Source organism: Rhinopithecus roxellana, chromosome 12 (assembly GCF_007565055.1).
Source record: "Rhinopithecus roxellana isolate Shanxi Qingling chromosome 12, ASM756505v1, whole genome shotgun sequence".
In the NCBI taxonomy this organism is placed as follows: Eukaryota; Metazoa; Chordata; class Mammalia; order Primates; family Cercopithecidae; genus Rhinopithecus; species Rhinopithecus roxellana.
Genome location: NC_044560.1, coordinates 130,447,119 through 130,468,034, shown reverse-complemented (window position 1 = coordinate 130,468,034; position 20,916 = coordinate 130,447,119). Strand labels below are relative to the sequence as shown.

General features: G+C 58.5%; 1 protein-coding gene across 2 annotated transcripts; it reads right to left on the bottom strand.

Annotated features, from left to right (window-relative positions):
* Positions 1–12: 12 nt before the first annotated feature.
* ERFL (ETS repressor factor like) lies at positions 13–20,537 on the bottom strand. Of its 2 annotated transcripts, XM_030913123.1 has the most exons (8): positions 20,508–20,537; positions 20,293–20,387; positions 19,476–19,556; positions 5,332–5,411; positions 2,274–2,508; positions 1,687–1,882; positions 1,471–1,588; positions 13–1,055 (listed from the first exon to the last, which is right to left on the bottom strand). In XM_030913123.1, exons 4-8 carry the CDS (start codon positions 5,396–5,398, stop codon positions 607–609), a joined length of 1,065 nt encoding a protein of 354 aa, XP_030768983.1. In that variant the 5' UTR covers positions 5,399–5,411; positions 19,476–19,556; positions 20,293–20,387; positions 20,508–20,537; the 3' UTR covers positions 13–606. The 2 variants fall into 2 exon arrangements, with proteins under 2 accessions (XP_030768983.1, XP_030768982.1); XM_030913122.1 differs by lacking the exons at positions 19,476–19,556; positions 20,293–20,387; positions 20,508–20,537 and adding an exon at positions 12,115–13,647.
* Between the last annotated feature and the right edge of the window lie 379 nt (positions 20,538–20,916).

Sequence of the window (20,916 nt, the reverse complement as noted above, 5' to 3'; positions counted from 1 at the left end):
CACACACACTGGGTATGAGGCGTCCCCCTGACACCATCCTCCAGCGCCCACCCCCAATCCCCCATGCTCAGCACTGGGCACCCCGAGTCTCACTCTCTGTTCTTTTATTTCTGTAGTAAACTCTCTGGAGGTGACTGTCGGGATCAAGGGGAGCTGGTGGGAAGGGGGCCCCTCCTGGGTGGGGGCTGGGGGCGGGGTTATTGCTCTGAGCTCCCTGTCCCCAGGGGGGCCTATGTGGGGGGGTGTCAGGACTGGGGCCAGCACAGGGGGGTTGGAGACACGGCCACACAAACACTTGGGGCACAGCACAGGGGTGGGCGGGCGGGGAAGGCTGGGCGCCATATTGCACTTTGGGAGTGGGGCCAGGCGGGGACCCCCCTCAAACTGGAGCCTGGGGAGGAGGCTGGAGGCCATCACATTCCCTCTGTCCTCTGTGGAGGGGGAAGTGAGACCTCAACTCTGGGGCTGGGGAAGGAGACTGGGGCAGCAACATGCCCAGACCCGTGAGGTGCTGAGGGCTGGTCCTGGGCCTTGGGCCAGGCATCAAGGGCAGACGGGCGGCTGCCCTGGTCCCTGTCTCAGCGGAATCCATTGCCCCCTGCTGGCTCAGCTGCCAGTCCCCCCTTTGCCTGCCTTTGCCTTGGGGGGCACCGGGAGAGCCTCATCGCCCTCGCTGTCAGAGCTGCAGCCACTGACGTCGGTGATCTCCAGCTCCGAGTCGCTGTCCTCCTTCCCACCAAGGGCAGCCTCTGGACCCCCAGCCCCCGGCAGTGCCAGGCGAGGGGCCGCTGCCAGGCCCGAGGGGCGCTCGGGGCCCAGGCCCTCCCCTGTCGAGGCCAGCAGAGGCGCGGCTGTGGGGCCTCCCCCTGCCCCTGCCGAGGGCAGGTGGCTCAGGGAACTGGCCAGAGGGTTGGGGTAGAAGTGCGGGGGGTAGAGAGAGGGAGGCAGCTTGGGGAAGGGGCCCGTGAGGTACGGGTTAAAGTTCCAGGGGTACTCGGGGAAGGCGCGGCCATAAGGACCCAGCAGGCCAGGGGGCTTGGAATAGCTGGTGGCACCTGGGGGGCACAGGGGTAGGTCAGGCTGGGGTGTTTGCCTACCTGGGGACCAGCAAAGGGGGCTGCCTCCCTGCCATATCCCACCCCATCTCCCTGCATCCCTCCTACATAGCATCTCACCCCCTCACACAGCTTCCCCCAACTCCATCTCCTCCCATCCCCCACTTGTCCCATTCCTTAGGCACCCCTGAAAGCCCTTGTCCCCCTCTCATTTCCCCTCCCTCACCTCACATCCTTTTCTGGGTTTTATACACACACACACACACACACACACACGCATGCATACACACACATCCTACAGCCTGGCCCTGGGCCCCCTTCCCCATCCCTTCTCTTGTCTTTTCTTATCCTCTTCCCTCAAGCCTGCAGCTTCTCCCACCGTGCCCCCAGCACCCCACAACCTCCAGGCTCTTACCAGAGCCCAGGAACGGGAAAGGGCTGTCCAGACGCAGTTTATCTGTCTCGGAGGTGAACAGGGGTGTCCGGGTCCCTGGCTCTCCCAGGCGTGGTGCAGAGAACAGGGTTTGCAGGGTCTAGAGAGGGAGTGGCGGAAGCGGCCCTGCTCAGACTGTCCCCTCCCCAGAGTGGGCACCAAGTGCCTCAGTTCCAGGACCCCAATACCCAGACTCACCTCAGGGGTGAGGGGAGGAGCATCTGGCCCTGGGGCCCCCCCGAAGGGACTGGGGGTCAGCAAGAGTGGGGAGCCGGTGGCAGCTGCCGCCATGTCCAGCAGCGGGTAATTGACAAGCACAACTTTGCTGAAGTTGAACTTGTAGGTGAACCTCTTCCCTTTGGTCTTGTGGAGAATCCGCTTGTTGTAGTAGTAACTGTGGGGAGAGCGGTGGTGCTGGGGAGGTGCAGGGGGAGCCTTGGGGCGGGATCTGGGGTTTCTTAATGCGTGTGCTGTCCCAGGCACGATGTACAGAGCACTAGAACTTGGGGAAACTGAGGCTCACAGAAGTCCCTTAACAGGGATCACAAGGCAAGGAAGGGATGAGGCAGGAGTGGGGACCCTGCCCTGCGAGACTCCAAAGCCCAGGTTTAGGGGTCCTTCCTCCTTGCCTTCCTTCCACCCACAAGTAGCTATGATGGCTACTCACGCACAGCCCTGTGCCTTGTGGGATCCAGCAGGAACCTGCCCCAGGATGCAGAGGGGGCACCAGAGGGACAGTGGGGGGGAAAGGACAAGTTGGGATCCAGCCCCCAGCCCGTCCTCACCGCAGGGCCCGGCTCAGCTTGTCGTAATTCATGTGGGGCTTGCATTTGCGAATGCCCCACAGCCGGGCCACCTCATCAGGGTCTTTGATGACAAATTCCCCGTAGTCCCCCTGCCAGGCGATGACGCCCTGGTACTCCTCCTTCTGCAGCAGCTCCAGGATAAAGTGCCACAGCTGGATCTGCCTCGAGCCAGGGGATGACTCTGGCTTGTAGGCCCAATCCGGGAAGGCAAACCCTGGGAACAGGAGAGAGGGAGTGGCCTGGAGTCAGGATGCCAAGTCCAGGGCTCTGGGTCCTGCTGGACTCAGTAACCTGAGAGGCATCTAGTTCTCCTCCAGCCTCAGGCATCTTTAGGGACCTGGTTTCCACTCTCCAAACCTCCTCCCCTGGTGTCTGGTCCCCAAATTATCCAAATATGGGCAAGAACCCAGTCATCCAGGGATGCTGTGTTGGTACCAGTCTGACCCCCTACCTTAGCACAGCTCCCCCAGGCTCAGCATCCGGAGGTGGAGGTAGGAGGGATTGGCTTCCTGCACCCATGACAGGAGGAATGGGAGAGGGGGCACCCCTTCCCCAACAGCATTAGTCTTCCCACTGACCCCAGGCAGCCCCAAGAGGTCTCTGGTCTCTCTTGTACCCTGCACTGCCCCCAGCTCTTGCTGTCTCTGTTCCCCATTCCCTGTCCCCTGCTCCACCTTTTGGCATTCCCCAGAGCCCCCCACTGACCCACCCTGGCATATCCAGGCATATCCAGGCTGGGGCTCTGTGCATGTCTGTACCTGCCTGTGTATTTATACCTTTCCCATCCGTGTGTCCCCTCCACCCCATGTCCATGCCCATGTCTGTCCAAGAGCAGTCCACCCATATCCATGCCCATGTCTGTCCAAGAGCAGTCCAGAACAGGGTGTGTGATTGCGCATGCACACACATATGCCCACGGAGGACATGTCACACAGACATCAGTTCACTTGCCTGAAACACACAGCCACACTGGGACACAAACACCGGAGTGCCATACGCATGCTGGAGGCCACCAAGGCTGACATGGCAGACACGGGCTGCCCAAGACTCAAGGTCACGTCATCTCAACAACCCCACAGTGCACACCCAGCACAACACACAATTACACATCTCAAGACTGGAACCTGCTAACAACATAGATGCATGAAAAGACACAGGACCCCAGATACCCAAAGAACACACTGTACAATGGAGACGGCGAACATAGCACCGAGATATCCATGTCCCCAGACACACAGGGTGACAGCATGTCATAGAGCAACTTCCCAAACCCGCACACAGAGGTACCCATGTGTCAGCACTGACACCCACGGCTCACTCAGCATCATGTCTCACATGCAGAGGGTGGTACCCCACTGTCCACATATCCCCAGGAGCTGGGCACCCCAAAGTCTCGCCTCCCATGCAGAAGGCCCCAAGCCCTGGGTCCAAATTCTGTGCTCACTCCTATGCCACATCCTATGCCCCCTTCCCCCTCCTTAGAGACCCCAGACCCAGGCATGAAAATAGAAGGCAGAATGAGTCCATACAAAGCTGGCAGCAGTGCAGGAGTGGGGAGGCTGCGGTGCGCCAGGGCAGGGGAGACCAGCATCGCCATGTCCACTTGCTGTGTGATTACGGGCAGGTCCTTACCCTCTCTGGTTTAGAACTTCAGAGGTGGAAGGCAAGGGGGCACAGGGTCACACGCAGGCTGCCTGGTGTATAAAAGTGGGTGCTCATTCCTCCCGGGGAGCTCCAGGTAGTCTCCTTCTTGAGGGATAATTTTTATCTCAATTCATTTTTGGGTCTTTCTTACCTCCCATGACAGGGCTGGATCCAGACTCCAGCTCTGACCCATTCCACACCCAGAACACGTCCTATTGGAGAGGCACCTGTATCACAGACACACCCACAGGACCCCAAGGTGACAACGGGACACCCAACCCGGAAACTCCATCTGTCTCTGAATGCACACCCTCAAATATGTCGTACCTATGAGGCACAGGCACAGCTAGAGAGAAGACCCCCAAACTCAGTAGGCAGACACACACATGTGACAGACAAACCCCCAGAATTCACTCATGCACACATGGACCCTACACTGAGAACCAGACACAGCCCCCAACACAGGCCCATGGACGCATCCCCCCACAGCCCCAAATGCACCAAGACATCCATTCAGAACACCATACACCACGAGACAGACCGCAAGAAACAGGCAAAGGCTCCTCACCCACTCAGTCAGAGGTACAGTCGGGAGCCGGCAGACACCCCCATCCCAAAATGCAGACACGCCCAGCCCAGAGACACTCAAGTAGCCTCAGATGGGCACGTACAAGCAAATAGACAAGCTCACACAAAGGCTGTGCAGACACATTCTCCCAGTGTGACCCCTTCTAAAAACACTGAAGTGTGACACAGGGACACACTCTGAAATGAGACCCCAAATAACCAAGCACAGAGTCTCTGTCTCTGTCTCTCTCACACACACACACCCCTCCTGCTGCACATCGGCATGGTGTCTGACCAGCCTCACCGTCCACCACCCCCAGTTCCAAACCTCCACTCTGAGCAAGCTGTCCTCTCTCCTGGGTCTCGGACTGGCTGGGTCATGCCTGCACGTCCCCCTGACTGGGTAGTGCCATCTGTCCATCTGTCCATCCATGCTCCCCCTCCCCGGAAACCCCTCAGTGCCCCCTCCAGCCCAGTCCCTGCTCTCTTTCCCCGCAGGTCTGGCATGGGAGCAGGCTGAGACGTGCATGGCAGGGATGCCCGGCCTCGGGCCCCTCTGTCCTCACCCCTCACTCACCTCCTTACCTTGCCCACCCTCCCAGAAGACCCACATATCCCAGCAGGCAGGTGGCAGGGTAATCTGGCTGCGAAGTTTTTAGCCAAGTTTCTCCGAAGGGGTTTGATTTGGGGGACTCTGACCAAGACTGAGAGAGAAGGACCCACGGACTAGAGTGAGACACGTGGAGACACGGAGAGAAGGGGGGTGCGGCTCACTGGGGAGGCCTGAGGGGTGGAGGAAGGAATGGGGGAGGTCCGGGCCAGTTACCGGGGGTCCAGAGAGCCGGCAGGGCGGGCGGGGCGAAGAGAAGGTCGGAGACGCAGCTACAGTCCATGGCGGAGCCGGCCCTGCAGAGGCCGGGACGGACACACGGGGACGGGGTGGGCAGGAGAGACAGACACAGGTCAGCCAGCGGGGCGCTGCCCGGGGCCTCCCCCTCTCCCATGTCCCCACCCCAGCCCGCTGCCCTCTCCCCGCAATCCCTTCTGCCCACTCCCTCCCGCAGGCACCGCTCTGTCACCAGCCGCTCCCAGCCCCGAGCCCCCCCGACCCCGTTCCTTCCCTCCCAGCCTCTCCTCCCGCAGCCTCCTCCTCACTCGGTGCCTCCATCACTGACCACGCCGCTCCCAGCCTCCCTTCCCGCTCCCCGCCACTCGCTCACGCTCTCACACTCGCTGGCTCTCACGCCCGCCCACCCGCCCGCCCGCTCGCGCCCCGCACAGTCTCTGCTGCCGTCTCCCGTCCCCGCTCTCCCGCCTGACCTCCCGGGTCGGTCGGTCCCTACGTCTCTGGGTCTCCCTCTGTCTCTCTCTCTGGCTGCCCCAGATTTATCTTGCTCTGAAACTTGCCCCCACGCCCGCCCCACCCGGACGACCAGCAGGCGGGCTCTTCCAGCCCTTGCGCAGCCCCGACCGCAGCGGCCCAGGACAGGGGGCAGGCCCAGCCCCGCCTCCTCCAGTCCCCTACCCCACAGGGCAGCCCCCAGCGCCCCGCAGGAGGCCTCCACAGACCCCAGACCTGCTGCTCACCCTGAAGACCCCTGCCACTTGGATCTGCCTCCCTCCTCAGACACCCCTTCCCCTCGCATCTGCCTCCCCCACCAGACCCCCTCCCTCAGACACTCCCTCTCCCTAGATATCTTACGCCCCTAAGATACTCCATCTCCTCCTCACTCCAGTCTCCCCGCACCTTTCCCCCTCACACTGCGCCTTCCCTCCACACACACACCCTTGGAATCCACTCCCTCTCACACCCCTCCGCAGACACACGCTGCCCTCGCGCTCCCGAGACCCCTCCCCTCAGGCACTTCAGCCCCTCACTGCCACCCTCAGACCCCACCTCTGGAGCACCTTCTTCCTGGAGACCCCCCAGATGCTCTCAAAAACCCACTCCTCTTAGACACCCTGATACTCCCCACTGCTCCCATGCCCCCCCAAACCCCTCAGACCCTGGCAGCCCACACTGTTCCCCCGTGAGCCCCACCTACCCCCTGGACACTGGACAAGACTTTTCAGACACCCCATGTCCCCTCAGACATGCCCGGTCTCCCCACAGAGGCCCCAACCCCAGATGCTCCCACCTCCCATCTGCCTCCTGGAGCCTCCCCTGTCCGAGGCCCCCTCTGTTCTCACACCTGTCTCCCCATCTTTCTCCGTCTGCCCCCTGTCTCTCGGTATCTCTCCCTCTCCATCTCTGTCTCTCCCCATCACTTCGTCTCTTCTGCCTTCAGTCTCCCCCCACCATCTCCCTTCCATTTCTGACTCTCTCCTCCACCTAGGGGGTCTCTCTCCCCACCTCACTGCCCTCTACCCCTCTCTCCATCTCCTCCTCCACCACTCAGTCTCTTCCCTGTTTCTGTGTCTCCCACCCCTGCTTCTTTCCCGTCTGTCTCTCCGTCTTCCCAGGGTGTCCATCTCTGTCTCTCTATGACTTTCTCCCCATCTCTGCTGTCCGTCTCTCCCTCCCTTTCCATCGTCTGTCTCTCCCGCCCTTTCCACCATCTCTGTCTCTCCCTCCCCTTCCACCATCTCTGTCTCTGTCTATCCCTCCCCTTCCACCATCTCTGTCTCTGTCTATCCCTCCCCTTCCACCATCTGTGTCCCTTTCCACCGTCTCTGTCTCTCCCTCCCTTTCCACCGTCTCTGTCTCTCCCTCCCTTTCCACCGTCTCTGTCTCTGTCTCTCCCTCCCTTTCCACCATCTCTGTCTCTGTCTCTCCCTCCCCTTCCACTATCTCTGTCTCTCCCTCCCCCTCCACCATCTCTGTCTCTCCTGTCTCTGCCCCCACCCTGTCCCTGTCCCGCGTCGTCTCTTCAGCAGCCCCGCTCCCCCACACCTCTCCCCCACCCATCGCTCTCCCACCTCCCCGCTCTCTCTGCCTCTCAGGGTCCCCTCCTTCCTCCCCCCGCCCCCACCCCCTATTGGCCCCTCTCATTTCCGTGTTGGTTTTGATTTCTCTTCCCGACGCTTTCAACTCCCCGCCGCCTCCTCCGGACACGTTATAACGAGGAGCCGTGGGATCGGCGCTCCGGGCCCTGCTCCCACGCTCCCCCCGCCATGTCTCACGCGTCTCTGCCATCTCGCAGTCTCTGTGGCCACTTCTGTGCCCAGCCTTGATCCTGTGTCAGGCCCCACAGGGACCTGGACCCCTTGCCCATGCCCATCACCTCTGCCGCCCTGTCCCTGTCCGTCTGTCCCTCCCGTCTCTGGGTCTCCACACCTCCCTGTCTCTTGGTTCCCACATAGTCTCCACTTCTGTGTCCCCACGTCTCTGGGTCCCCATATCTCTGGGTCTCTGCATCGCTCTGTTTTGATATCTAGAGTCTCCACACCCCGTGTCTGTCTCCACATCTCCATATCTCCTCCTCCTCAAGTCCCTGTCCTGTCCCCATGTCCCCCATCTCTGTCTCATCTGTCTGTCTCCATGCCCCATCTTCCTGTCTCTGTGTCTCTGTCTCCATGTCTCCATCTCCATGTCTCTGTCTCTGTTTCTGTCCCGGTGTCCGTCTCTTGGGGTCCCTTTGATCTCACCCTGCCCCTGGCGCCCCCCTGGCCCCATTGATCGCTGATCGACCGATGGAGGGAGCAGGGCCTGCGGGGCCTGGGGCTGCAGGGCCGAACAGGGCCTGGTAGGACGGCCAGACAGATGGACAAACGGCCCCAGCCCCAGTGGCTGTGGAGGGGGAGCAGCCACAACCCCCCGCCCCTCCCCGCCGGCCGGCGCGGTGCGGATGGGGACTCCAGGCAAGCTTTAATTTTTAATTTTATTTTGCTTCCTCCACCCCCCCTTCACCCCCCATCTCTACCGCCCGCAGCCATGGCACCGAATGTGTGTGCGCATGTGAGCGAAGCGGTGTGCAGAGGCGCTGGGCAGGCGAGGGCCCTCCTCCCTTCTCTCCCTGCCAAGCACAACCACACAGACCCACACACCAACCCAGGCACGAACACCACCATGTCCCACACAGCACACATCGCACAGATGCACACACCAGCACAGCCACACACACACCATGACACATCACACACCGCAGGAGCCCACGTGTCAACAAAGTCACACACAGCACCACATCCCACACAACACATCACATAGACACACACCACCATTGCCACACACAGCCCACATCACAGTTGCATGTGTCAGTAGAGTCACACACCAACACTGTCACACAGTCACACACAGCATAGTCACAGACACACAGAAACAGGCACACAATTTTACACAAATACACATGACACACACCAATTCAAACTCACACAGAAACAAAGACACACAATCACAAATCCTAGACACACTGTGTAGACACATAAACACACACTGAGGCTCGCAATCAAATACAGAAACCCAGATTCCCAAGCACACAATCACACACTGAGACAACAGCACACAGAAACAGACACATAGTCACACAAACAAGCACCACTGACCCTCGAGCGCATACATATGCACTTGGTCATGCATGGAGCCATAGAGATACACACACCAGCACCAACCCAGACAGCCAACCACACAGCCACACACAGCCATTCACAGACACAGTCACAATCACAAACACCAAGATCACGGACCCAAACCCACGACCGACACAGCAGCCCCTGCAGAGGTACACACAGACACACCCAGACACACTGGGTAGGGTGGGCACTCAGCGGTGACCCCAACCCAAGGCCCCTGCCACTCCTGCTCCCACCATCCCCATCTGTCTGCCTGTCCCTCCGTCTGTGGACTTCCCAAGCGTGTCTCTGCATGGGTCCGTGATCCATGTGTGTGTGTGCGTGTATGTGACACGTGCCCTTGTCTCAGACCTGCTTCTGTGGCTGTCTCTCGAGACAAAGGTCTCCCGGTCTCTCTCAGCTCCTTCGGGTGTTGGCGTGTCTTTCTGTCTGTCTCTGTCACTGAGGGTCTCTGTCTGTCTCTGTCACTGAGGGTCTCTGTCTCTGTCACTGAGGGTCTCTGTCTGTCTCTGTCACTGAGGGTCTTTGCTGCTCATCTCGGCCTACCTCTCTTTCTAAATATCTCCATCTCTGAGTGTCTCTGTTTCCCCCATCTCTCTCTCTGGGTGCCTCTCTCTGTCTCTGTCTGTCTCTGTCCCTCTCTTTCTCTGGGCTCTCTGTCCTCTCTCTCTGCCTCTGTCTCCTAACCCCCCATCACCCCGGCCCCCCGGGCTGGGGTTTAACCAGTTGTTTTGATTTCTCTAAGCTGCGCCGGCGGCCTCGGGAGCCGCCTCGGGCCTCGCACCGCCCCCCAGCCCCTTCATCCCTCACCCAGGCCCCCCATCCCCACCTCCCCTTAACACAATCTGCACAAGTGGAATGAAAATTGATTTTTTTTTTAAATTTCATATCTTCTCCGGGGCTCTGTCTAAAGAGGAGAGAGACGCGGCCCAAGACCCTTCTCCCACCGCCGCCCTCGCATGCACACACCATGCCCTGACACACACGCGCACACATGCACACACCCCGACTGCACCCACCCATGGCCACATGTTCAGGCACAATCTGGGGAAATAGCCCTCCTTACGCCACACACGCATGTAGGACACATCTGTGCACATAGTAGAGACCCACAGCGACACCCACTAGTAGGCAAATACACACCATGCACAGCCCCAGCCATGGGCCCGCTGCCAGCCCCACCCATCTCTTGCCACACAGACGAGCCCCCAACACCCTGTCCCATCTGGGTGCACGAAGCCGGCTCTCTGTGGTCACAGACTGTGTGTGTGCTCACACACCTGTCCGTCCAGACTATGGCCATGTCCATGTGAACACAGAGCAGGCTCAGGGGCTGCCCTTGACAGGTACCAGGAGACCCTGTGCCTGTCCTGGAGAGGAGGGGGTTCAGGGGTGATGTGGGGTTTCCTGCATGGGCATGCCCCCCTCATCCCGGACACCACCCCCATTCCCACACTGCCCACATCAGATACTCTGGCCTGACCCTGGTTGGGGGTGACTTTGTGCCTGGGGTGTACACACACCCCACACGTATACACCACATATACACCACACATACCACATACACACACCACAAACACACCATACATACACACCCCTGCCACACACATACCCACCACATACACCACACACACACCTAACCCCACACACCACATACACACACACGGTATACACCACATACACCACGCACACCATATCACACACACATAAATACGCACATGCATCACATACACACCACACACACACACCACACGCCACATACACCACACACACATCACACACACACACCAAATACTCACCATATACACACACATCACTACCCCTCACATACATGACATATACTACATACACTACCCATCACAGACACACCACACACCACACACCACATACACACCCCACACATATACACACCATACACATCCACACCACATATACCATGTCCACCACACACATACCACACACTGCATACACACCTCACACATAGCACATCACTCTCACATACACCACACACACTACATACACTACTCATCAGACATACCACACACCACATATCCACCACACACCACATACACACCCCCTACACACCCCCCACACATACACACACCACACACACACCACACACACCCCACACACATACACACACCTCACACAAATACACACCACACACAAATACACACACCACACACATCCCATCCACCACACACACCACACACTGCATACACACCATACACACACACCACATCACTCTCACATACACCACACACACTATATACACTGCCCATCAGACATACCACACACCACATATCCACCACACACCACATACACAAATACACAACACACACATCATACACATCACATACACTGCTCATCATACACACCACATGCACACCACACACACACCATACACACCACACACATCACATACACACCATACCACAGACACTATTATACATCACACCACATACACAACACACACACCCGCACACATCACATCACACCACATGCCACATACAACACTCATACCACACACATCACCCACATACCACACACCACACTCACACACCACTCGCAGCTTACTACTACTCTCAATACCACACATTGTAATCCCCACATGGACACACACAAAACCACAGTCGCCCTTAACACAGAGACAGACCCACAGAAAACACACAGAAGCAGACAGGGTGACACCAGAAACACAGCTTCACACACAGACTTGGATTCAAGTTCATACAAATTGCACACACATGCGCCATCCAACAGCCACACAGAAACATGCAACCACACAAACATACACATACACAAACAGTCATCAGCGCTCTTCAGGGCTGGACACACAGTATCACTCAATTGTTACGAACCAACACTCAAGCTGGTACATTCAGCTCCTGCAAATTGCCACGCAGGCACACACATGCATGCGCACACACATGCACACACACACGTCCACATCTGAACCCAGACTCAGACACAAGCCCACAAGTTCAGAGACGCAACAGCAACCCCTGAACACCAACACAGCGCCACACAAACACACAGCTGGTCTGTGACACATAAGATCTGGGGGTCTCTTAGCTGCATCCCTCACACCCACACTCACCAGCCCAGCTGCCAGGGTCCTCTCAGGGGCGCACTCACTTGGTCCTTCCATCCTGTTTCTCTGGGACTGAACCTCCTCATCTTGCCCTCAGAAATGAGAGCTGCCCCAGGTCCCTGGGGCCCACCCTGCACAGCCACACCATGTGAAAACACCAGACACGGCACAACTCCAGAGCTTTGGACAGTCGCACCAGACACAGCTGAACACCACACACGTGTCACACAGACATGACACACATCACAGACATGACACACAGACATGACACGCTCACAGACATGACACACTCACAGACAGGACATGTGTGGCTCCACTCAGCACCCATACTTAGTCACCTGTGCCCAGGAACATGCATGTCTACACAGGTCACATTCACAGACACTGTGACACAAGTCACACAGTCATGTGCATCTGCGCACGCGCACGCGCGTGCGCGCGCACACACACACACAGCCTCGACTGCACTGTGCAGGACACACAGGGACAGAATGGCAGACAGGGCTGGCTTCCCAGGCTGGGGAAGGTGTGTCTGTGACCCTCACTTGAGAGGTGAGGAGGCTCCAGGCCAGAGACAGAGAGGCCTGTGGGTGAGGGCAAGGGCAGAGACCCACACCCCACTCCCTCTGTCTCTCCCTCTCTGTCTCTGTCTCTGCCTTGGGCCCTGTGTGTGTGTCTCTGCATCTCTGTCTCTCTCCCTGAATCTATATCTGCCTGATGTCCCTGGGGCTGCGGACAGCGCTCCAAACGATGTCAGTTGGGGGGTGGCGAGGGAGCGTCCCCGGGGAGGTGGGAGCCGCAGTGCCACGCACCCCGCCTACCAAACAGCTCTGGGGGAGGGGAGAGGCAGGGCGGAGGCGCCACCGCCAGGCGGAGGGAGCTCTGGCTGCTCCCCGACCCCATCCATGGACCCTGCCTCCCCTCAGAGACCCAGAGAGATAGAGGAGCTGGAGGCTGGGGTGGGGGACACAGAGAAGGGGAGACATGCAAGGAGGAAGAGAGACCGAGGGGGTGGAGCGTGATACATGGAGAACAGAGAGGAAGCAGGAGCGAGACTCAGAGGGAGATGGAGGGGGATAGGCAGGAACCCCACGGGGGAGGCACAGAGACGGAAAGAGACACAGAGGACGAGGACAGGTCCCACAGAAACAGGAAGTGGACTGGGAGCCACATGCATACGCAGAGAGAAAAGACAGAGAGACAGGCAGGGGGAGATCGAGGTGGGGAAACACAGCAGAAGGAGCGAACCAGAGAGGCTGAAACAAAGTCGATTAGAAAGCTGGAGGTCACGGGAGAGCGAGGGCTGCGCCCGAGACCCCGAGTTGGGAGGAAGGAGAGGAGGGGGCAGAGATGCGGAAAATTGAGGGATTAGGGCAGAAGCAGGAGAGGGATGCAGGCGAGCCCGGCCCTGGAGGTAGGAGCAGAAGGTTCAGGTGTGGGCCCGGCAGTGGGCAGATCTAAGGTATGGATTCCTTGTTCTCTGCCCCACCTCACCCTTCTTCAGTCCTGGGAGGTTGGTGTCCCCTGGGAGTCCGACCCACCCCCAACTCCAAAGCCCACCCTACCCCTCCTCCTCACCTCCACCAGGTCCCACCCCACCCAGACCCCAGCTCCATCCTCTACCTCTCCTCCTGGTCCTCATCCCCAACTCCCGCCCCTTCCCCACCCTTGCCTTCATTCTACCTCCACCCCCAGCCTCACTCCACACAGGCCCCACCCCTCTATCAGAGTGACAGACAGTAGGGAAATGACCGTTATTTGGTGATGCTGGAGGGGTGCGGGCAGAGAGCTGAAGCGGAGTGTGGTGTACACCAGAACCAGCTACTCAGGGAGCCCAGAGACCCAGAATGCTTCTAGACGGCAACCACCAAGAACCAGGGCTCAGGCATCCCGACAGAGCCTGGGGCTTGGCACCAAGAGTGTACTGAGGAAATGGTGTTGAGGTGGAATCCAGATTAAACGGTGCTCAGCAGGGAATCAGAGAGACAGAGATAGCAGATCAAAGGGACAGAAAGCAGGAGATCAAGGCACAGAAATGAGGAGGGCAAAGAGACAGGGTCAGAGGCCTGGGGAAATACAGATGGAGCCGAGAGCTAGAGGGGCAGATGGATGGGACTGAGACGCAGGAGCAGACAGGGACAGGGAATCAGATGATAAGGAGTTGAGGACAAAAATGGGGAGAAGTGGGTGATCCGGGGTCAGAGCAAAGGAGGAACAGAGAAATGGGGTCAAAGACCCAGGAGGGCAAACATGAGGGGCAGAGAACTGGGGACCGGAGAGACTCCGAGGGATGAGGGACCAGAGGCAGTGGGGCAGGCCTGAGGGCCCGGGCGAGGGGCAGGGCCTGGGCGGGCTGAGGCTGGAGCTGGGTGCTGGGCCACCGGGGATCCCACAAGGGCCGGGGTCCAGCCGGGCTGCGGGGGGACTTAGGGCTCCAGGGGCATCAGGCACGGCGCTAATTCAACGCCATCGATCAGACGGGATGAGAGCAATAAATTATTGTGACAAGATGCAATCCTGGCCCGCGCACTGCCGCCGAGGCGGATCGATCCCTGTCCCCAGCCCCACACTGGGTCCCATGCCCAGGCCTGGGCTGGCGGGGATGCCTCTGCCCACCTCTCCCTCCATCCTCCACCCTGCGCACACGCACTCCCACTGACAGCCAGGTGAAGGGAATGTGAGGAGCAGCCTAGGGGAGAGGCAGGAGGGGGCAGGGGGAACCCACAGAAGGAAGTTCAGCGCCCCCTCTGACCCAGGCCTTTTGCTTCCCTCAGCACCCCATCCTTGCCACCACCTGTGAGGTAGGAACTGCCACGATGGATGCCCATTTCACAGATGTGGAAACTGAGGCTCTGACAGGAAAAGTAACTTGGCCAAAGTCCCACAGGGGTGAAGTGAGCCTAGACTTGAACGCAGGTCAGTATGATGCCGCCCTCCAATATCTGTACTGTCAGAGGACAGAGCAAGGGCCAGAGGCAGAAAAGGAGGAAAGAGACGAAACAAGGAGACAGACACAGAGTCCAGGATATGGAGAAACTGAGAGTCAGAGAGCTGTAAAGACCCTGTACAGAGAGAAACAGACATAGACAAAGACAACCAGAGAAATACAGAGAACAAAGAGAGACTGGGAGACAGAGACAAAAAGACAGGGCGGGACAGAGGGGTGGAGAGACCAGAAACCAAGAGAGACAGAGAGACTCAGAATCAGACTGGCAGACATGGACAGGGACAAGGAGATAGGGGCAGGTGGTGGCAAAGGTGGAAATGGAGAAAGGAAATGAAAGTGAGGGTGTGCGGAAAGCAAAGGCCAGCATGCAGGGAGGGGCGGTTTGGGAGGCAGGGGTGTGTCTGGGGAGGCAAGGGTGCGCTGGGAGGGGGCTGTGCTGGCCCCAAACAGCTTGTGGGGGAGGTGGGGGTGAGCATGTAGCCCCAGGAGTCAATGGAGGGTGAGAAAGTGAGCCTGGAGTGTAGGGGAGATGGGGTTGGGAGGTAATGGAGAAGCAAGTGTCACCAAAGTCACTAGGTGGATAGGTGTGTCTGTGGAGGGAGGAGGTCACCTTAGGGGCAGATGGGGGAGGCAAGGACACCTGGATGGCTAGGAGGGCAGTCTCTGAAGTCAGAAAGCCTTGATTTGACTCAAATCTCTAACATCTACCTGTTTCCGGGACCTCAAAGAAACTCTGTGGACTCAGTTTCCTTCTCTGTAAAATGGGGACAAGAGGCAAGTACCTGCCTCATGAGGGTCCTGTGAGGACAGATGAGACAACGAGTGTGAAGAAGTTAGTGTCTGCCACAGAGATGGATGGTGGCCTTAGTAATCGGGATTTGTCGTCACCATCTCCCTCATCCTCATCCTCCTGTCACCATCAGTATATATGGTGAGGGCAGGTGTTACGTGGTGGAACAGGTGGGGCACACATTACAAGCACCTGCTACTCAGACAGTGATACCTGGACCAGGTGTTTCTGATGCACATTGAAGTCAGAGAGCCTCGGACTTAAGATGCTGTGCAGTGCAGGGAGCAGGTGTGGGGGTGGCTGGGAACAGGCGACACGTGTCTAACGCATGCTACAGGTATTATGCACCCAGAGGAAGGCGCTCCTTGAGGAGAGAGCTGGTCAGAGACACGTGCTAACAAAGGGGACTGGTGTTTCTGGAGACAAGCAGGTTGGAGACAGGTGGGAGAGATCTGAGAGTTTGTTCCTAAAGATGTGGGGGTGATATAGGCTGCAGGGACAGGTAGCGAAAGTGAACATACCAGAGAATGAGACAGAGGTGTGCAGTGGGTTCACAATGCTTGCAGAAGGTGCAAAGGGACTCCAGTCATATGGATGTTTGGGGGGAGGAAAAGGAGAGAGGTGGCTGGAGTGTGGGGAACCAGGTGCCTGTCCATGGGACAGGGCTGTGTCCAGGAGAAGGTGTCCCCTAGACCCAGCTGAAGAGATGTGAAGCAAAGAGAGATTAAGTGGGGGTATGCGTAGGGGGTGCGGAAGCCTCGGTACCTGTTTGCTGAGGAAATGATTGAATGTGTTACCAGGGCAGAGGATTCCCCAGGATAAACAGGTGAGGAACAGCAGGTGTAGGGGGTTACTGGTGTGACCTTGTGCAGCAAAAGACAGAGAGAGAGAGAGAGAGAGAGAGAGAGAGAGAGAGAAACATGAGAAATTAGGTATGTAGGAAAGAAGAGAAGTAGATAGAGGGTACCTGAGGGACAAGAAGAGAAGTGGGTAGAGAGTACCTGGGAAAACAGGTATATAGGTGACACAGATACCTGTGGTCAAGGACAGATTCCTGCCCCAAACGTGTGTCTGTGTGAAGTAGTGGTGTGTATAGTGAGAGACAGTGAGAGACCAAGAGAGGCAGACACAGCGCTAGGAGTGAGACACAGGTGAGCAAGTGTGCAGGTGAGACGGGGCACTCTGAGGGGACAAGGGCTTGGAGAAAGGCATGATGGCAGGGAAGGCCATGAGGAGGGTACCAGTGTGTGGGTTGGAGATCAGGTAGTGCTTGGGGTTAGGACACAGGTAGGGAAGGTGAGGTGCTTCTGTTGTCTGTGATGAGTAACCTGAAATGACAAGTAGGAAAGACAGGTACGGGGGAGTCCTTGGAAGTCAGTGACAGTGTCAGGTACAGGTAGAGAGGGGTGTGAGCGGCAGTTGTGCTCTCAGGTGACCTGTCTGTGGCCAGCTCTTCTGGGAGGGCAGGTGTTGGGGTGTTGGGCAGGTGCAGCACTGTCACGGAGGAGGATGGGTGAGGGCCAGGAGGCTGGGGACTGGCGGGGGCAGGCCTTACCTGAGGGGACAGGTTAGCAGGTTGCACGTGTGAGTGCTTGTTTGCAAAGGAAGGAATGTGTATGTAAGCGTGTGCACGTGTGGTGGCTCGGTACTGCTTGAGAAGAGGAAGAGGTGAAGAAATACGAATGTGTGAGGAACAGGTGAGTTTAGAGCTTTAGGGGACAGGTGGGATGGCTCATTTACAGGTAGGAAGGGGCCAGTGTGGCATGAAATGAGATAAAATGCAGGGATTCCAGTGGAAGGGGCAGATTTTAGAGAACGGGTGTTACCTGGAGGGGCAGGTAAGAAGGGACATATGCTCCCCGAGAGCTCAGACATCTTAAGGGCTGGTGTGAGGGGGACAAGTGTTACCTGGAGGGGCAGGTGAGAGGAAATAGGTGTTATCTCCAGGGCAGATGAAGGGAACAGGTATGGAGGACAGGTGTTGCACGCAGGCAGCTATGAGGAGATAGATGTTACCTGCAAGTCCAGATTTGGGGAGTTGAAGGGGGAACATGGGTGTGACAGGTGCATTGATAGACAAGTGTGAGTGAAAGGTTAGTTACCTGAGGCCACAGGTGGGTGCAGTGTGACTCTGCCAGATGGTCTGCTGACTCGATTTCTCTTGCTCCCCTGTCCTCCCCTCCCTGGGGAGCCAGTTCTGGCTCTCGGGTCCCTCCCATGGCTCTGGCCCTCCGCGGGGCACACAGTTAGCTCTGGACTGGTCGAGGCCCAGCCTGCCGGGCGGCCAGGGCTCCTGAGGCTGCTTGGCGATGCGGAGCGCGTCTGGGCCTCCGCGGGCCGGCCGGGCGGGGGGAGCGGGCGGGGGGGCCGTTTAGCCGTGATAGATCCGCGCGCCGCTTGTCTCTTAATCTCCGGAGCGACCGATCGATTCGCTATTTCCCTTTGTTGCCAGAAAATTCGATCCTGGGCCTGGAATTAGGTCCCCGGCTTAATCTGAGCGGAAACCAGTGAGGGGGAGACAGAGACAGAGATGCCGGGAGAGACAGAGATGGAGAGACAGTAAGAGACAGAGACAGACAGAGATGCTGAGAGAGAAAGAGACACAGGGAGAGATAAGCACAGAGATTTAGAGAGAGATAGGATAAGAGTTGGACCCAAAAAGGAAGAGAGAGATGCTGCGAGAGACAGAGATAGAGAGACAGATCCTGGGAGAGTTAGAGGTGGACACAGAGATGCTGTGAGAGACAGAGACAGAGAGACAGTGAGGAGAGACCCAGCCAGGGGAGAGATAACAGAAGTGGCCCAGCAGAGCCCTGTGACAGTGGTGGAATGATAGATAGAAAGGGTGTCCCAGAGGGCCCTAGCCCCACGAAGGTCAAGGCCAGGCCAGTACTCCCTGCCCCGAAGTGTGCAGACCCCAGAATTGGCCCAAATGTCCTTCCCACAGACCCTGTGACCCTCCACACCAAATATCCAGACCCCAGATATCCAGATCCAAATTTACCAGACCCTCAGCCTTGAACTCCAACTCCAAATCCAGACTTCTGGCCCCCTCAAATCCAAACTCCTGTGCTGATCCCCAGTCCCAGATATCCACACCCCCAGTCCTGACTCCCAGCCCCAGTCAGCTCCCAACCTCAAATATCTAGATCTTCTGCTCCAAGTGCCCAGTCTCTTGGCTTTGAGCCCCTAGATCCCAAATATTCAAGCCCTCAGCCCTGACCTCTAAACCCCACTCAGAATCTAGCCCCAAATATCCAGACTCCTCAGCCCCAAACATCCAAATCCACCTTCAGGTCGGCCACCAACCCCCGTTCCCAGATTTTCAGTCCAGTGTCTCGAAGACCCCATCTCCGTGGCTCTCACTCGCTCTCCCTACCCGCCCCCAAATCTCGCACCCCTGTCCCTAGGCCGCACCTCCAGTGCTACCCGCCTCCCACATTCCCAGAGTTGGGCGCAGCCCCACCTGCCCGCCACAGCTGGGGCGGATGACCCCATCATCCTGCCCTTCCACGGGCTCGGAGGCCCAGCTTGGCAGGCCTCCCAGGACCACCCCCGCGCCCGCCCCCTCCTCGGGCGGGAATCCCCGCCCCCTCCCCGCCCTTGCGCCGGCCCGCGGCGCTCACTCACTTTCTGGGCTTTGCGCATCCGCTCCGGTCCAGGGAGAAGTGTTTAAAGTTCGGATCCCGCAGCCATGGCCCCCGCGGCGTCCTGGGGAGGGGGCACCGGGGCGAGGGGCGGGATGGGGGGAGATGCCCAGAGCCCCGGGGAGGCAGAGACCCAGAGGACGAGGAGAGGTAGTCTCTGAGACGCCGGGACTGGAGAGACTCAGAGACGGCGAGACAGCCAGGGAAACAGAGACGGGGAGACGAGCAGAGACGGGGAGATGCAGAGAGGGAGAGAGACAGCGAGACAGACGCGCAAAGAGAGCAGAGACGCGGAGAGCTGAGGACGGAGCTCCGGGCGGAAGCGCAGCGCAGCGAGCGCGGGTGGGCGCGCGCCAGGGACAGCCTGGCCGGCTGGGGGCGCGGGGCGGCCCTGCCTCCTGCGCCTTCTCCTCGTCCTCCTCTTCCTCCTGCTCCTCCTCGTCCTCGTCCTCCTCCTCCTCCTCCCTCCACTCCTCCTCTGCGCGCCGCGCGCCTCCCGCCCTCGCGGCCGCCCGGCCGGGCTCGGCGCGCAGATATATGGAGGCGGCGGCGGCGGCGCGGGGGATGGGGCGGGGGCGCGATCGATGGAATATAATTTTCCTCAAACTCGGAAAATAAAGTTCAGAGCTGATCAAATTTGAAAACAGATGTCGAATCGCGACTCTAAATAAGGTTCGATCCCGGGACTGAGGGAGTGGGGGTGGGGCGGGGGTGGGTGGAGAGGTAGAGAGACCCCCTCCTCTCCCCGTTCCTTCCCCTCCGCCCTGCTCCTCCCTAGGAGGACGCGCGGACAAACGGACAGGCGCGAGGTGGAGGTGGCGACGATGCGGTCAGGACCTCTGCTGGACACGCAAACCTGGACCCGGACTGGAACACGGACCCGCACACACGCAGCCTGGATAGGAGACACGGGGACAGAGGGACATATGGAAACAGTTTAAGGCAGACAGTGCAAACACACACTCAGGGACACACAGCCCTACAGAGAGACGGACACAGACACACAGACACAGACCTGCCATCTGTACACGCAGCACACACATGCCTACCATAATACAGGAAGTGGAAACACAACCCGTACACGGAGACATTCAGGCACACACAGAGAAACATATGCACAAACACAGCCTGCACACCACACCTTCTCCAACCCACAGCCACTCCCTGATCCACTGACCCACAAACTGGACACAAAGACACCCAGATGCACAGTGACACACAGCCACACTCCACTCCCAACACACAGCCTGGACACACAAGCCCTCACTGACACATAGGCAGAACCCAGGGCTGGCACACGGACACTCCCCTTCACACGCCCACAAGGTCACCGGCACACACACACACCTGCAGTGACAGGGAAGGGCCCCGCCCAGCCAGATCTGTTCCCATTGAAATAACAAGTCAATATCGACCAGCCTCAG

What these genes read in the sequence shown, in the direction of transcription:
- ERFL (XM_030913122.1), bottom strand. Translation starts at nt 12,374, where the DNA reads ATGTCTGTGTGTCATGTCTGTGATGTGTGTCATGTCTGTGTGACACGT. An exon ending in AAGCTGAGCCGGGCCCTGCG is followed by an intron (nt 1,883 to 2,273) that starts GTGAGGACGGGC and finishes CTCTCCCCACAG; the next exon opens with TTACTACTACAACAAGCGGA. An exon ending in TTTCCCGTTCCTGGGCTCTG is followed by an intron (nt 1,056 to 1,470) that starts GTAAGAGCCTGG and finishes TGTGCCCCCCAG; the next exon opens with GTGCCACCAGCTATTCCAAG.